The sequence below is a fragment of the Pongo pygmaeus genome, chromosome 12 (assembly GCF_028885625.2).
Source record: "Pongo pygmaeus isolate AG05252 chromosome 12, NHGRI_mPonPyg2-v2.0_pri, whole genome shotgun sequence".
Taxonomy (NCBI): Eukaryota; Metazoa; Chordata; class Mammalia; order Primates; family Hominidae; genus Pongo; species Pongo pygmaeus.
Genome location: NC_072385.2, coordinates 118,442,064 through 118,461,453, shown reverse-complemented (window position 1 = coordinate 118,461,453; position 19,390 = coordinate 118,442,064). Strand labels below are relative to the sequence as shown.

The 19,390-nt window shown below is 36.3% G+C and overlaps 1 protein-coding gene across 1 annotated transcript in view; it reads right to left on the bottom strand.

The window, feature by feature from the left end:
* NBAS (NBAS subunit of NRZ tethering complex) overlaps window positions 1-19,390 on the bottom strand; it is a 393,558-nt gene that overhangs the window by 354,886 nt on the left and 19,282 nt on the right. The window contains exons 7-9 of the mRNA XM_054476756.2: window positions 17,296-17,429; window positions 14,495-14,628; window positions 12,647-12,745 (exon numbers count right to left, since the gene is read on the bottom strand). Of these exons, the coding sequence (XP_054332731.1) occupies window positions 12,647-12,745; window positions 14,495-14,628; window positions 17,296-17,429 (367 nt within the window). The remainder of the gene's footprint in view (window positions 1-12,646; window positions 12,746-14,494; window positions 14,629-17,295; window positions 17,430-19,390) is intronic.

The window sequence follows — 19,390 nt, the reverse complement described above, 5'->3', positions numbered from 1 at the left end:
AAAATTATTACCGTAGTACAGTATTACCACAACTAATTTATGCAGTTATTATTTAATACTACATCTTTATGATTGTTTACATTTCTCTTGACTGTGAATGTCACCATACACGGTCTGTAAGTATAAGTTTTGATAAATGTTAATTTTTTATAATAGATTTGTGTATATCATATGGTAATAAAATAGAATTGTATCTGCATATATTTTATGCATTCATGACATATATAACTTTTTCTTAATATTTTTGATACTTCGAAGGTATATGGTTCATCTGCAAGTTTCTTCAAATTGTTACAAATCTTCATAAAAAATTTCTAATATATTTATTGAAAAAAATCTGTGTATAAGTGGACCCATGCAGTTGAACCCTGTGTTGTTCAAGGATCAGTTGTACAGCCAGTCTTCCATATCCATGGGTTCTGCATACGTGGATTCAACCAACCACAGATGAAAAATATTCAGGAAAAAAAAATGGATGGTTGCATCTGAACTGAACATGTATAGACTTTTTTTTCTTGTCATTCCCTAAACAATATAGTATGACAACTATTTATAGAGCATTTACATTGGATAAGGTATTACAAGTAATCTAGAGATGATGTGAAATACACGGGAGGATGTGCATAGATTATACGCAAATACTACGCCACTTCACATCAGGGACTTGAGCATTTGTGGATTTTGGTATCCACAAGGGGTCCTAGAACCAAGCCTCCACAGATACCAAGGAATGACTGTGCAAAAATAAATTGTATTTCTATAGGCCAGGCGCAGTGGCTTACGCCTGTAATCCCAACATTTTGGGAGGCCAAGATGGGTGAATCACCAGAGGTTAGGAGTTCGAGACCAGCCTGGCCAACTTGGTGAAACCCTGTCTCTACTAAAAATACAAAAATTAGCTGGGCGTGGTGGTAAACGCCTGTAATCCCAGAGACTCGAGAAGCTGAGGCAGAAGAATCACTTGAACCTGGAAGACAGAGGTTGCAGTGAGCCAAGATCACGCCACTGCACTCCAGCCTGGGGAACAGAGTGAGATTCTGTCTCCAAATAAATAAATAAATAAATAAACAAACAGACAAACAAACTGTATTTCTATCTACTAGCAGTGAACACTGAAAAAAAGGTAACTAAGGTAGGAAATATATCTCAAACTTCAGACACTAGTGTACCTCTTTCAAATTATTTTTTGGCATATTAAAGGTATCATTTACATCATCTTTTTATTTGTTCATTGATTTAAAGTTAGCACATAAAAGCTAAATAACTGTGTTTTATAATAACCACTACTCTCTGTGACCCCACAGATTTTTTACACAAATTAAATTAAAAACATTTGTGCATGTAAAACGTAAAGCCATCTTGCTGCCCTATTTGGGAGACACGTGGTGAATGGAAAAAGATAAAATAATACCTGAAATGGAGTGACTTCCTGGCTGTCAAGATGATGGCGGTGGTTCCCAACTGTGCTATGGGGTACAAGATGCCCCACACAGGTTTTGCAAAGGCAGATATTCTTGAGTAAATGTGATGATATAGGTTGTGTGCCTACACTTATTACATGTCCCAGTCCAAACTGGGGTAGGGGTGGGGGGAGAGTTAGCAGCATCATATAAGCATCATACATGTGGTTTTATAAAATATATGTATACAAATATTCTCTAGCTATAAATACATATAAAGAACAAATACATGTGTCAATTAGAAGATTCTTGGCAAAAGGAATTTAAGTATAAAGTTCTACTGGCAAGGCTCTCCTTACTGTAGACATGGAAAATCTAGGTACTTCAGCTAAATGTCAATACTATAACACTACTTTTGCTGCCTGTGCTTACTAAACAAACTTCTGATTACAGTTGAGATTCCCACATAGGTCTATCAAGACAAGTGTCCTGGTCCATGTTTTAGTTTTCAAAATAAAATATTAAATTGGCTCATTGATGCTTTTTTCTTTACATCGATCTTTTGAGCTATGTTAGCCCCTAAGTGTGATATCCTCTCTGAAGGTTGACAAATTCAGTTTTCTGGGTCTTTGAAGTTTTCTGTATTAGGGTAACCTCGCTAAAGAGAAAATTGTTTCTCTCTGAGCATCAAATCTTGATGACATGAACTTGTGTTTTACTCATGTTTGTCACCCCTACCCGCAACAAGTGCCTTTGCAGTCTGACTGGCATGTTGTAGGCTTCCAAGGAAGTCAGAATAAACACACATGCATACACATGCCCACCCCATGCAGACAGACAAGAGAAGATGAATATCCAGTTCTGCTACTTCTACATCTGTGTCAACCATCAATCTTAGCTTCTTATGGGCCCAGTTTTTTAGGCAGCTACAACCAATGGAAGGGAGATGGCAACTAAATGAAATTTATTGCTATCCCTCATTAGGGCAACTTCCAAGCAAGGAAGATATCCTAGTCATTATTCCATTGATCCTATTAAATCTCCCAGAGCTTAGCACAAGGATTTTTAACTGGAGGGGAGGACACCTGATCAAGCCTTTGAGGGTAGGACCTAGGTATGCATTTTTTTTTTTTTTTAATTCTCAATAGGTAATTCTGCTGTCCGCACCTTGCTAAGAGCCATTGGCCTAGTACAGAATGTCAACAAAAGTACTAATGAATAAATTAACTTAGAGTTCTTGGACATTCTTGCCTGTTTCCTTCCCTTAACCCACAGCTGATGCTAAAGAACATCAGCTGAAGACTTAATTCCCTCTTGATCCTTAGGGTGGATTTAAGCAACTCCACTGCAAAAACACAATATATTCAGCATCTACCTATATGGCTTATTCCACATCTACCTTTTATCCAGATTTAAATGACTGTCCAGGTTCTGAAACCAAATTTCCAATTTCCATCCCAATACCAGCAATTTAATTTTTGAAGTCTTGCTCAAACTGGTTCTCCCAGGAAAAGTAAGTCCTGTCTCTGAAGCCTGCTGTTGCCTGCCAGGTATCCCTGACAATGAATCTTTCCACAACGCCTGCTGTTAAACTCTCCACCACAATTTTCCTCTGTCAAATGCTACATAGTAGTCTATACTGACCCTCCTTGGTGCTTGAAGAACTATGGTCTGTGCCCAGTACAGTGCCAGAAAAATGTGGTCCAGAAAGAGAAAATGACTTGCTTTGAGATTACACAGCTAGAAAGTAGGACAACTAAGAACAGAATTTAGGGTTCCTGTCTCCTAATCCAGTACACACTCTACTAAAAAATATTTTTAAAATTTTCTACAGATATAGAACCAACTGTAGTAGTGGTTGCCCAACTCTATACATTTAGTAAAAATCAATGAATTACATACTGGAAATCAGTGTCAAAGGGTCATCAAGGAATTTGAACACGAGTGGCTTTTCAAAAGTACAGCTTCTCCCAAGAAAGTAGGCACGTTCTCTGCCTTTTGACTTTGTTGAAATGTAAATTAGGGTCTAGAAGTAGTTACCTTCAAACACTAACTACCTTTTTGTAGCTATCAAGGAAATGTTGGAAATACAACAAAATCAGATGTTGCTTATAAAAATTTTCAACAAAATTGAAAACACAAATAGGAACAAAATCATAAAAATTAAAAAGTTATATACCACTGAAAGCAGTAAGTGCCACTTAAAAATCTATACATAAAGTCTTCGATTTGAACCTAACTCATTAAGTGTTAATTTGGGACTGTATGATTCCCAGATCGGGTGTAAACTCCTACAGGGCAGGTACTACATTTGAATCTCCACCAGCAAGCATAGTACCCACCGTGAGCAAAAAGCTTAATGCGTCTCCTCTAACAACGCAGAGATCAGAGAATCTTCTCAGCCAGAATTAGGCTATAATCTATGCTAAAACCAACAGAGCAAAGAGAACAATAAGAATAGAAAAAAAGATGGCAGCGAGGTGTTGGGGTAGGTTGAAGAAAGGAAGCAAGACTGGAATGAGGTAGTCTGCGTGTTTAAGGAGGATAAAATACATTCATTAGGCTGTGAGTTAGGATATATAAAAAAGAAAACAGTTAAAATCAGCATATTCATAGAGCTTATCCCAAAGCTTCTCAATTAATTTTTGTTTCATATTACCAAATTTACCACCTCAGTTTCTCTTCTTCAACAATACTCGCAACATTAGGCAAAACGATGAATTTCATAAAATCCTGAGTTTCTATATTACCAATTTATCCAAATTCAACTCTAGCTGATTTACTTCACATTTATAAAACCTTTGTGGATGATAAACATCACAGGCCCACATTACTAGAATAACTGAAAATAAATAAAAATGTGAAGAATATTTCAGCTTCTTTCATTTAAAAAAAAAGACCACATAATGGAAAATATAAACAAGCTAGCAAAATTTTTGTCAGGCACAACAGGCCACTTCCACATACTCCTTGCTTTACAACAATCTTCATTCAGAAACAATAATGCAGTCATCCATCTCCAAACTGACTGCTACCAAGAGATGTAAATGATTGTACAACCAACAAAAGGCCCTCTTTCTGTGGTTTGATAATATATCAAACTTTACAGATGTTCTTATTTAAATGGAGACTGCCCCTCAAAAATACCCTCAATTGCTTAGATCCTGAATCAAAAAGTAAACATCTTAAAAGTAATAAGTATAATCTGACTTAAAAGAAATTTATCCCATAATAACTATTCAGTGTGTAATCATTTCAATCCTACAGTCCCACTTACCTTCCTGAAATAATGCCAGGAAAAAACAAATCAAATATTGACTTTTGTAACAAATCAAGAGAGTGGAGTAGTCAGTATGAAATAAACAATCAAACAAAAACAGTCCAGCATTAAGATATAAAATACCCTTCTTTTAAAAGGGACAAGAAAAAAAAACACAGAAATGTGGGGTATGAAGAAGAATACAAAATAGAAAATGAGAAAAAAGGAAAAGTCAAAAGAAAGAAATATAAATTTTCTTTTCTACTCAAAAAATAAGAGTTACTTATTCAAGGTGCCCTCAGAGCCAGAGCTCATATACTATTTGCTGTGGCTTTTACAAAGGTATACGCTACATATTCCTTGCCTTTAAGTATCTGATAGTCTAATTGGAGACATGGGATATGTGACCATCTGTTTGTACTACCATAACAAAATACCTGTGACTGAGTAATTTATGAAGAACAGAAACCTATTTTCTCACAGTTCTGAAGACTGGGAAGTTCAAGATCAAGGTGCAGTGAGGTTGGTTGTCTGGTGGGAGCTGCTCTCCACTTCTAAAATGGCACCTTGTTGCTGCATCTGCCAGAGGGGAGGAACACTGTGTCCTCACATGGCAGAAGACAGAAAGACAACGCGTGGAGCCTCTTCTATCAGGGCCTTAAACGCACTCATGAGGGAGGAGTCCTAACGGCCTCATCATGTCTTAAACGCACTCATGAGGGAGGAGTCCTAACGGCCTCATCATGTCTTAAAGGCCTCATAGCTTAATGCCATCGCATTGGCCATTAAGTTTTAATATATGGATTTTGGAGGGCAGATGTTCAAACTATAGCAGGGTATATTCATCAAAACAGAAAAAAATTAACAATAAAATTTGGTGTATTTAAATGGTGCCCAAACTGTGGTACAAAGACAGTATAGCAGTAACATACAAGATAATGAGTAGGTCCTTGTTACGTGTGGCGTGAACCAGTACCTGATCATCTAAGAGTCACCCAGCCTCTAGTATCTCCCTATGGAATGATCATTCTTCAAAACACAAATGATCATATTTCCTCAGCTCAAAAATTTGCGTCCCCTAAAGAATAAGCTGCCTCTTACCACTCCCAATTAACGGGCCTCAACCTGCCCTTCCCATGTCCTATCTCCCACCACCACTATCACCTCCCTTGCCCTCAGACACACACTCTACAGTGTCAGCCAAGCTACACCACTTACAATTTCCCAAAACTACACCATGACTTCTTTTCCCTTGCCACTATTAACATTGTCACTTTGCCTAGAATGTCCATCATATCTGGATTGTATCCATTCACCAAAACAAGTCCAAGTGCTACCTGTCATGCTTCCCTGCTCCTTCAAGCAAGTAGTAGCTCCTTTATTTGGACCCCCACATCACTGTATCTGCATCCCTTTAAGGCATTTATTTTCTAGCTTGCATTCTAGTTTACATATATAGATTTTTAATACATTTTTATATGTACATTTACATATATAATATGAATATGTTTATACTATTTATATTATGTTTATGTAATATATATTTTTAATATATATGAAATATGTTTTTATATATTATATATGTTTAGATATGTAAATGTATATATATGTATACATACCTACACACACATAGAGCATGCAGCAAAAGAAATGTATTTTAGACATCAGTAAAATATATATGCATACACTGGCCGGGCGTGGTGGCTCACACATGTAATCCCAACACTTTGGGAGGCCGAGGCAGGAGGATGACCTGAGGTCAGGAGTTCAAGACCAGCATGGCCAACATTGTGCAACCCAGTCTCTACAAAAATACAAAAATTAGCCAGACCTGATGGCAAGTGCCTGTAATCCCAGCTACTCAGGAGGCTAAGGCAGAAGAATCACTTAAGCCGGGGAGGCAGAGGTTGCAGTGAGCTGAGATCTTGCCATTGCACTTTAGCCTGGGCAACAGAGTGAGACTCCATCTCAAAAAAAAAAAAAAAAGTATATATATATACACACACACATATATATACACATATATATACATATATACACATATATACATATATACACATATACATATATACACATATATATACATATATACACATATATATACATATATACACATATATATACATATACACATATATACACATATACACATATATACATATATACACACATATATACACATATATACACACATATATACACATATATACACATATATACACACATATATACATATATACACACATATATACATATATACACATATATATACACATATATACACATATATACACACACATATATATACATATATACACATATATATATACACATATATATATACACACATATATATATACACACACATATATATTATTTCCTATCTAAGAATATGAGATCTTAGGTCAGAATTGCTCTCCATCTTTACATCTCCCCCAACCCCTAACATGGTGCATTCCACAAAGCAAGCCACAATCAATAAGAGAGTCATGGAAAGCAGGCCAGATAAAGATAGAATGGACTTTCCACCTCATCAATCTTCCTAATACCAACAACTTCTGTAGCTGAACACATACGCTTTTTAAGAAACATATTCGAAAAGTGTATATATATATGTGCTGAGGAAGTGAGGTATTAATAACTACACTTTAAAACAACAAAATTGGCAGGGCGTGATGGCTCATCCCTGTAATCCCAGCACTTTGGGAGGCTGAGGCGGGTAGATTGCTTGAGCTCAGGAGTGCGAGATCAGCCTGAGCAACATGGTGAAACCCTATCTCTCCAAAATCAACAGCCAAGTGTGGTGGTGTGCACCTGTAGTCCCAGCTACTCGAGAGGCTGAAGTGGGAGGATCGCTTGAGCCCAGGAGGTTGAGGCTGCAGTAAGCCAAAATCACGCACTGGACTCCAGCGTGGGTGACAGAGTGAGACCCTCTCTCAAATAAATAAATAAAATAAAACCAAAAAATCAAGCTGAACTAAACCCAAAAAGACTTTAAAGGAGGAAATCTCGCTTAAACAATAAAATGGAATCCCAAAGGAAATGTTAACATAAACAAGAGGTCACCCTCAACAGAAATCAAACTAGCAATCAGAGTGCCATGGGTACTGTAAATGCAGTGTCAAGGCTTGGCAAAATTTCACAACAAAGAACTGAGCATGTCACAGCAAAACAAAGTCTATCCCATTTCTAATAGCAAAATTTAAATTCAAGACAATGTGAAGCTAGGTGCAGAAAATACAAGATCTAACATATTAACCACTGAAAGGCCAGTCTTTATATAAGAATTTGACAAAAATAAAATCAAAATGGCATGATTTTATCATTGTAATATGTTTATTTTATAATCAAGTGTTTTGTTAAAATAAATTGTGTAATTACTTGCAGCATATATGATTACATTCAATATTATAAAATGTAAAGACCTCTAACTTCACATATAAACATTCAACTATATCCAAAATAAAACAGACGTCTATTATTTCAGATTACCTACTGTAGTTAATACTTCTAAATTTTTAAATTTTTTTAGTTAGCCAGATTTTTGAAACTGATTATCAAACTTCTTAAGGATAAACAACTAACTCTTAAACACAGGAGCCACACATATCAAAAGGAGTAAGTTAACAGTATTACATTTATTCAATACTAAATAATAACTTTACCTATCATCTCCTGAATACCTACTGTGCTGAATATTTAAACCTCAAAACACCCTGGGGCTCACTAAATACTCATTTCAACTCCCTTTTCTCTTTTCTTAAGAAAGATTTTTAAAAGAACTAAAGAGAACTTCTATAAATGAAAAATATAACAATAAAATCTAAAATCACGATAAATAATTTAAAAAGGAGATGCAGCACAAAAGAATTAGTAAAATAGGAAATATATCAGCAAAAATTAACCAGAATACAGATTTTTTCAAAATAAAATCACATGTATCAATAATTTACCAAAACAATAATTTACAAAAATAATTACAATGTATAAAAGATCTCAAAAAGCATTTCAAACTACTTCCTTCAATAAGTACATGTATTTATACAGAAAAAATTAAAATAATATTTTACTTGTCTTTTTTCCACAAAAACAAAGGAGGGGAAACAGAAGACAGTGAAAAAAATTACGGGTCATTCTAGGAGACCCTACATCTAGATAACAGAAATTCCAGAGAATTAAAAGAAAAAAAATGAAGAGGAAATAATCCAAGAAATAATTCAAAGAATTTTCCCAAAAGTGAGATTATTAACTATCCAAAGTGAAGGGCCAGCACTGTGGATATTAATAAACCTACGCCAAGTCATAACATGGCCAAATTTCAGAACACCAGGGGAAAAAAAAAGAAAATCTTAGATCTCAGAGAGAAAGTGGACAAAAAGCAGAGAAAGAAAGAAACACGGATTTTATATTACAATGACATTCTCAAGAGCAACACTACTAGAAGCTAGAAGAAAATAGAACAATACCTTCAAAGTTTTATGGAAAAAGTATTTCCATCCTACAATTCTATCCGGTCAAATGATCAATTAAGCACATGAAGATAAAATAAAGCCATTTTCAGATATGCAGGGCTTCAAAAAAATATTATTTCTCATGTACTGTTTCTCAGGAAGTTACAGGAGGTTGTGATCCACCAAAACAGTTAAATAAACCAAGAAAGAAAAAAAAAATCTGAGAAACAGGTCATGCAACCAAAGAGAAATAGGGAAGCCATCTTCTGGATAACGGTGAAGTGAAATTCCAAGACAATAGCTATGTGGCAGGTGTTAAATCCAAACTGGAGTAGATCAGAAAGTTCTGAGATCTCCATCCATGGCCGTACCACCCTGAATGCACCTGATCTCGCATGATCTCAGAAGAAAGTTCTGAGACCTCTTCAAGATGATCAAACGGCACACCTAAAAGGAGGTTTACACTATGGGGTGAGTTTAGGGGAAAGTCTGTGATAAGTACATTTCAAAACGTGGCAAATTAAAAAGAATTATTAACTACCAGGAGAATAAATAAGTAAGAAGTTACTAGGTGGGTCTTACTACAGCATACAAGGCCCTGCATGATTCAGCACTCACCACGCTCTCTGTGACCTCACCTTATTACTCTGTGTCACTATCTCCTTCAGCCTAACTGGCTTCATTGCTGTTCCTAGAAAATGCCAAGCACACTTCCAACTCAGGGCTTTTGCTTTGGCTATTCCTGCTGCATAGAATACTCTTCCCCCAGATACCTAGAAACTAGTAATACCCTCACCTATTGCAAGTCTTTGCAAGTCACTTCCTCAGTGAGGGTAATGCGGCCACCATATTTCAAACTAGAACTTGCCCCCTACTCTCCCACCCTTCCACTCTCCAGCTCTGATTATTTTTTTCCCATAATACTTAGCTCCTCACATACTTTATATTCATTGTTTGTTGTCTGTCACTCCCTCGAAAAGTTCCACGAGGAAGATATACCCTAAGCACCTGGAACAGTATGTGGCACAGAGTAGGAAATCAATAAATGCTTGTTGAATGAATAAATGAATAAATAAAAATGGAAAATCATTGAAATCATGAAATATGGAAAATCATTGAAATCATGAAATACTATACAAGCTTCTTGCCTTACCTGTAAGTATCATCTACATAACCATAATAATAATCATAATATAGGATGGGCATGGTGGCTCACGCCTGTAATCCCAGCACTTTGGGAGGCCGAGGTGGGCAGATCACGAGGTCAGGAGATCGAAACCATCCTAACAGGGTGAAACCCCGTCTCTACTAAAAATACAAAAAATTAGCCAGGCGTGGTGGCAGGCGCCTATAGTCCCAGCTACTCGGGAGGCTGAGGCAGGACAATGGCATGAACCCAAGAGGCAGAGCTTGCAGTGAGCCGAGATAGCGCCACTGCACTCCAGCCTGGGCGGCAGAGTGAGACTCCATCTCAAAAAAAAAAAAAAAAAATACTATAAAATTATGATATAACAGGATTTAACATAAGATATAACATAACAGGAGAACAAAGCGAAAATTCTTTGTGCATACTCATGGTAAAGTAAGAAAACTAAATATCCATCTTCCACAAAGGGAAGTAAATAAATATTGTGTAAAATTGGAATCAAGAAGTACAATGTAAGCTTTTTATTTAAATGTATGAAAACAATCAAAAGAATCAATTAAAATAGCTAAAAGTGGTTACCTTTAGAAAGCAAGAAGTTGGGTGGAGGAGTCAGTTTTTAAAACTAAACCCTTGAAATTATGTGCAAATACAACTCATAAAAATAAAATGTAAATATAAGAAAAAAAATTTTAAGAAAAGTCACATCTTGGTAAAAAAAAAAATACTCATTATGCATATTATAGACTAAGAATTAATATCTAGATTATATAAAAATGTCAACAACAAACCCCCTATCAAAAGAAAAGAAACAAAACCAGTATTTCATAGATGAGAAAACATGAATGGCCAATAACATATGAAAAGCTACTCAGTTTCATCAGTAACCAGGGAAGTACAAATGAAAACCAGAGTGACATGTTCTTTTACACCTACCAAATCAGCAAACATTTAAAAGTCTCACACCATCAAGAGTACTAATGAGAATGTGAAACGAGAGACACTTTTATAAGCTGCTGATGGGACTGTAAACTGGTACGAATAATCTGGAAAACGTTTGACATTATCTAGTAAAGTTGAAGATGTACTAACCTGACAATCCAGCATTGGCACTCCTAGTTGTATATCCTATAGAAACTTTTGGACATATATATCAGAGGAATGCAAATTATTTTTACCACAGTACTATCTTTATAACAAAAAAATTAGAAACAAACCAAATTTTCATCTATAGGAGAATGAATAAATATGTTGCAAATTATTTGTAAAATGAAATGTCCTAAATAGTAGGTAAAAATGAATAAACTAAAGCAAAACGTGCACCAAAAAGGAAGTCACGAAGTGAGACTTGTATGTCTTCTATGTGATTCCATTTACGTGAAGTCAAAACAGCAAAACTAAATATGAATAAGTGATAAAACTATAAAGAAAGCAAGAAAATCATATACACAAAACTCAGGACAGTAATCATCTCTAGAACGGAGACAATGGGATCAGGGAAGAGCGCAAGGAGGACTTCGCGGGGGGGGGGTGTGTGTGTGTGTGTGTGTGTGTGTGTGTGTGTGTGTGTGTTAGTATAAAAATTTCATAATAATGAAGTCCTGAACTAAACACAGACATATGACTGAATAGAATACAAACTTGCATACATTTCCAATCAAAAAGACTTAAGTATACTGACAGTCAAAGTTAAGGACTTGTCAATAAACAAGAGTAAGTCTCAAAATTCAAAAACTCAAGTTAGGTTTGTCTTATTCAAAATTTGATACTCTTCCCATTGACAAAAGCAAACATTTAGCTTGGCTATCCTATAAAATGAATGTGGCTTCTGTTCTCAAATAACGAAATTAAAGGGGAGAAACCACTGGAAGTAGAAAATGCCATAAGGTTTCTAGTAAGCCTCAATGTAGATGCAAATACACAAGAAAGTGGTGTATGTGAATGATGGGACACAGTTGCTAGAAGGAACTGTGCAACATCAGTGCAGCGGTAACTAGCAAGGAAAGAAAGAAGGGAAGTAGCATCTACTGAGGCCATTCTGTGTGAGGGCACTTTATATACAGTACTAGTTCTCTCACTAATTCTCTGAGTTACGTATCATACTCACTTTACAGATGAGAAAAATAAGGTCTGGGGGTTAAAAGAGGAGAATAAATTCCTCATTGAATATTCCCAGTGCCCCATCTGGCTCAGAAGAGATCAGTGAGCCAGATGGATAAGCATGAATAATCAGATGAAAACAATATTATAGATATTAAAGATAACTATGCACAAGAGGAGGAAATTAAGAAGTCAACATAAGAATCAGAATAGTTTCTTCCATCTGAATCTATGCCAACATTTCTATGTCCACCTAATACTCCACTAAGTATGAGAACAAATGGTTACTTACCTGTGACCAGGGTGGTAAATAGCTGTGTTGATTCCATGAGGATAATGACTACTGAAGCTGAAACAGTGACTTTCTTGGTAGCTCTGATTTGTTCCAACACTAAATTTAAGAAGGTAAGTAAGAAGTAAATACCATTAAACCACAATGGATATCACTAAATACCCAATAAAATGTTTAGAATTTAAAAGACAGACAATACCAAATATTGCTGAGGATATAAAACAACCAGAACTCGGATACGTCACAATGAGAAGGTAATTGATAAAACCACTTGGTAAAAAGTGTAGTTTTTTATAAAAATAAACTATGTCTCCCCTATGACCCAGTAATCCTACTTGAAGATATTGACCCAAGAGAAATGAAAATGTATATCCATGAAGACTTGTACAAGAATGATTGTAACAGCATTATTTGCAGTGGCCAAGAACTGGAAACAGGGTTCTATCAATAGAAGAATGGATTTTTAAAATCATGACCTATTCATACAATAAAATACTAATTGTCAGTAAAAAGAAATAAACTAGCGATGTACGTAAAAATATGAATGAATCTCAAAATATGATGAATGAAAGAAGACTTAGATAAAAGAGTACATACTACAGTCATTCCTAGGAATCCTTGGGGAACTGGATCCAGGATGCTCAGAGGATAACAAAATCTGTTAAGTGTTCAAGCCCTTGATATAAAATGGCATAGTAGGCTGGGCGCGGTGGCTCACGCCTGTTATCCCAGCACTTTGGGAGGCCAAGACGGGCAGATCACGAGGTCAGGAGATCGAGACCATCCTGACTAACATGATGAAACCCTGTCTCTACTAAAAAATACAAAAAAATTAGCCAGGTTTGGTGGCGGGCACCTGCAGTCCCAGCTACTTGGGAGGCTGAGGCAGGAGAATGGCATGAACCCGGGAGGCGGAGCTTGCAGTGAGCCAACATCACTCAACTGCACTCCAGCCTGGGCGACAGAGCAAGACTCCGTCTCAGAAATAAACAAATAAAAATTAAAAAATAAAATAAAATAAAATGGCATAGTATTTTCATATAACACACACATATCCTCCTGTATACTCTGAATCATCTCTAGATTCCTTATAATACCCAATACAATATAAATGCTATGTAAATAGTAGTTATACTATATTATTCAGAGAATGACAAGAAAAAGTCTGTACATGTTCAATACAGACACAATTTTTTAATGTTTTCAATCCACAGTATCAAATCTACAAATGCAGAACCCACAGATACAGAGGGATGACTGTCTATTATTCCATTAACATAAATTATTAGAATAGGCAAAACTAATCTGTGATTTTAAAAAAATTTTAAACACTAGTTGTTCTGGGAGTGGGTATGGAAAGAGATTTACTGGGAAGGGGCATAAGGGAACTTTCTAGTATGATGGTAATGTTCCGTATCTTGACAGAGGTTTGAATTGCACAAATGTAAACATTTGTCATAACTCACTAGCTGGTATAATTAAGATGTATGCATTTCACTGCATGCAAATTTTACCTCAAAAAGAAGAAAACTATAAGCAAATATTAAACTCTAATTAATAATATGCATGCTAAAGCATTTGAGTACTGATATGTCCAACTTACTATGAAATGATTAATAGCTGGATAGAGGGGTGGATATATGAATAGAAATATGATATAGCAAGCACAGTAAAATCCTAATTGTGGAATCCAAGTGGAAGTAATGGGTGTTCACCACACTACTCTTTCAAATTCCCTATTATATTTGCAATTTTTCATAATAGAAAGCAAAAAAAAATACCAAAATCTGACATTAAACCAGAGAAATACACATTATTTCAAATATGGCTTCCAAAGCACATTTTTACCTTACAAGGTAACTTCTAAGTTCTCCTCGGTAATTGATGACCAGCAGTTCTGCAGACCACTGTGCACTTGCTTTATATTCTAAAAATATCAACCCAGCAATGGCATAGCTTAAGTCACCTATAAAACTAGATGCCTACAGAAGAGGGGGAAATTAAGTTACTAAAAAAAAAACTAGATAAAAGTTAACACATGCATAATTAGAGAATATCTGATACACTGGCTTCATGTACACTTTATGTAAGATAACTTCAGAATTGCTCTGTATACTCAAAAATCATGCAAGTCAGAATGCCTAGATCTAGACACCCAAGTCTAGACCAGCCCTCTCAGACACAGGCTGAAACCACAGCAGCCCCTTTGAAGATGTTCACCTACATAGGAAATTTCTATTCAAATTTTATGTCAATTGCAGAAAAAAGCAAAGATAATGCCACCATTCAGCCTCAAAAAACTCTAAGAGCTTGTTTAAAGATAGAAGCTTCCAAATGTTAATTTCCACTGCCAGCAGTAGCCTGTGGTAAAAAAGTCTCCAGTTTCCATTTGCCTAATCAGCAACCTAAAGGAAACTACACATAAAATACTCACTCAATGTTAACCTTTCTCCATTAACTAAATACCAGGCTAAACTGCTAAAGATCTGAAGGCCTGTACACCTTGGGAAGCACACAAAATAAAGTTTATCACCCATGAAGGGGATTCGAATATGCCAACCCAAAATACGCCACTTTGGCATAAGGATTATTTTGAGCTGAAGGCAACTGGGAATCAACAGATGCAGGAAAAATTCTTTGCCCTCCCCTTAACTGCCTAAAAACAAGGCATACATTTCTCTTTGTGAAAGTGCTCCTCAGTACCAGGAGGAGGAGATGGACTTATCCCTGGAAACCGGAAGTCATACCAAGATGAGTCTGTGTAAACAGACCTTATTAAAATCCCTTTCTTCCATTAATTTGTCCCATGCATTTCTTAGTCACTTTCCCACAATTTACCACCTCAAAAAGCCAAAATTCCCTTTCCTTTGTCTAGTCACATCTCAACAATTTATATCCCTCTATTAAAATGGTATATAAGGCTGGACAGGGTGGCTCACATCTGTAATCCCAACACATTGAGAGGCCAAGGTGGAAGGACCACTTGAAGTCAGGAGTCCAAGACCAGCCTGGACAGCAAAGCAAGATCCTGTCTCTACAAAAAGTTTAAAAGATTAGCCAGGTGTGGCTGCACTATGATCACTATCATTGCACCACTGTGCTCCAGCCTGGACAACAGCAAGACTCTATCTTTAAAAAAAGAAAAAATGGTATATAAGCCTGAGTCTAACCACTTCTTTGAGCTTTCACGTCTTTTCTGAGAAGCTCCCTGTACATGTAAAAATATTAACATTAATAAAAACTGTACAACTTTTCTCCTGTTAATCTGTCTTTTGTCAGTTTAATTTGCAGGCCCCTAGCCGCTAAATTTAAGCAGGAAGAGAAAAAGTTTTTCCTCCCAATCACCCCTGAATGGTTCCTCATTGTCTAGAACCACACAGTCAACACTTAATACATGGCTAGTCCAAATTGAGATATGTCATAAATATAAAAATACACATCAAATTTCAAAGATTTAAAATCAAAGAAAGAGCAGAAAATATCACATTAATAATGCTTTATATTGATTACATGTTGAAATAATATTTTGGATATATTGGATGATATAAAATATAGTATTAAATAAATTTCACCTGTTTCTTATTTTGGTTTCTCATTGTAGTTATTATTAAATAAACTTCACCTGTAGTTATTGTATATGTAACCAAATATAAAATTACATTCGAGCACACATACAGCTCATATCGTATTTCTTTTAGCCAGAAATAGTCTAGAAAATAAGAATCCAGACTCCTTAGTTTGGCTAAGATTTCCAGAATATGAGCACAACACACATTTTTAGTTTCTCCATTCATTATTTCTGAAAAAAAATCATTATCTATATCATTGGTTTTCAACCCTAGCTTCTCACTAGAATCAGCTAAAACCTTATAAACAATATTAATACCCAGGCCCCACAAAGATAAAATGAATCAGAATCTCTGTGAGTAGCGCCTGGGCAATCTGGTAATTTGTTTTTTTCTTTTCCTTATAAAGCTCCCCAGGTGATTCTAAGATACAGCCAGAGTGAGAACCACTGTTCTATCTGACCCTGTATCTTGTTCAGTTGATGAAGGAGGATACAAACTAAAAAGCACTAGATTCCTAGAAGAGACACTATTAACAGAATTGTCATACAAAAGTCATTTTGTTCCCACTCAATCTTAGTTTTCTAGACAAAATGAGAACAATATCTGCCCAATCTACTGAAAGGGCTGTTGTGAATATAAAATCATAATATATATCAAAGGCATTAATAAAGAATAAAGTAGCATACAAATACAAATTACTACTACCATTTGTTTTTCTCTACTCTCCTTTTCAATTTCTATTTCCTGTAGGGTAACAAATTCCAACTCCTCTTGAAGTTGTTCCTGTTGTGACAGACCATTGACTTCTTTCTGTCACTAGAGCTTTATAACAACTTTCTGTACCTGTGTTTAGTGTTTACTTACTACCACGTGGTTTACATCTGGACAGTGTATTACAAAATACAAGGAATAAATATTGCATGTATGCAGATTTCTAACTAGATTCTGGGCATCTTAAGTCCACAGCTTATTATTCTGATTTATATTTGTATTATCTCCCCCTTCACACTCTTTCATTCAAGTACCTATACATACATGACATTGAAAAAACTATGTTTTCAATTTAAGCTATGTACATACCGGGGAAATGACAAAGAGTTCACTTCCCATGAGATCAAACACCCTCACAGTTCCTGTGCTTTCGGCATAGGCCAGTAGGGTACAATCGTAACTCCATGCTACCCGTCTCCACTGGGGTTTCGGGTCTTTCGGAACTAGAACAAAAGAAACAGGTGCTTTTAACAATATATTACAAAGATAGTTAATGCTTTTAGTAACTGCAACTAAAGTAAGTATTCAAGTATAATAATTACAGCATCTCCTAAGGATCTCTAATAATGCTTCCCTCAATAAAAAAAGAGCAGTTTCCAGAAACACACTTCAAGTAAGAGTGGGAAATACAAACCACTGCAACTATGCCCGATTTATTTTAGAAGCAAAGTCTACTGATGCGTGGTCTGATGAATGCTGAGCATCCCCTGGTCTGGTAAAGGCCCAGGAATAATACACCTCAAAATATCTGTAATACTCAGATCTAAAGCATACAGAATGGGTAAACAATATTAATAATTCTAATCCAGTGAGTTCTGCTCCTCTAAAAGCAAAAAATAAAAATTGCAACTTGATCTTTTAAATACATCAAATATAGATGCCAAGATACAAATTGGGACTATGCTAACATTGTATTAGAAAGGGAGGAAATATATATATGTATACACACACACACACACACACACACATACACATACACACATACATAGAAAGAGGCAGGTAAATCAAGAACTCATGAGTCAATCACACAATTTCAAGATTTTGATAATCAACAACTTAATTCTAGTAACTCAGCAACTGAATTTTTTTCTGTTCTGAATTTTCAGTAAAATAGAGAGAAAGGCTATCAGCTGCAAAAGAAGAAAAAGAGGATGTGAAACTCTATGTTAGATTTGTCTGAGGCTTTTTATTGTTTTGTTTGCTTTGGTTTCCTCTTATTGGAATCTCAGAACTGAAGAGTTAGCTAGATAGACAAGTGTTCTTCCTTTCCCAACATGAATTCAAAATGATTAGGAGACTCAAGGTGTCACCTTGAGTCAAGAGTAGAACAAAACCCAGAACATCAGCATCCTGTCTTTCCATGCAGTGCAGGTGTCATTACAACACACTGCCTCTCCACCAGAGCCTTATAATTGCCTCAAAAATGCTCCAGAAATGTATGGCCTTCTTTTGATGCCTCTGCCACTATCCCAGCTCAGGTCTCACCATCTCCTGCTTGGCCTACTAACAGGTCTTCTGCTATCTGTCCCTTCCCTTCTATTCCTTCCTCCATACTATCAGACGATATCTTTCTAAAATAACAAGATAAACAGATCACATTCTTCTGCCACTTTAAAAGCCCTGAAGGTTCTCCATTTCCAACAGAATCAAGTCCAAATGCCTCAATATATATGAAAGGCCCTTCCCAAAAGGCCCCATTGTAGCTTTCCAGTTTTGCCTTCTACCACTTCCTCTGTCATATACCTAATAACCCACTCATACCACGACAACCTGGCAAATGAGCAAATACATGCCTTTTTTTTTTTTTTTTTTTTTTTTTTTGAGATAGAGTCTCACTCTGTTGCCCAGGCTGGAGTACAGTGGCGCGATCTCGGCTCACTGCAACCTCCATCTCCTGGGCTCAAGCAATTCTCCTGCCTCAGCCTCCTGAGTAGCTTGGATTACAAGCGTGTGCCACTAAGCCTGGCTAATTTTTTTGTATTTTTAGTAGAGACGGGATTTCACCATGTTGGCCAGGGTGGTCTTGAACTCCTGACCTCAAGTAATCCGCCCGCCTCAGCCTCCCAAAGTGCTGGAATTACAGGCGTGAGCCACCGCACCCTGCTCATACGTGCCTTTTATACATATTGCTGCTCTACCTGGACTGTTCATCTCCAATCTTACTCATCCTTCCAGGTCTAGTTTGTTACCTCCTCCTTCCTGGACACCCTTGAAAACTGGCTGCTCTGTGCCACCAAATATTCTGTACATACCTCTTTCATAGCATTTATCACATCATATTGTTGTTTACCTATTTGCCCCACAAGTCTCTGAGCTCATTGAAATCAGAAACAATGTCTTATTCCACATTCTATTCCCAGGACCTGGAACACAAAGTGATTAATGTTTCACTAATGAGTGACAC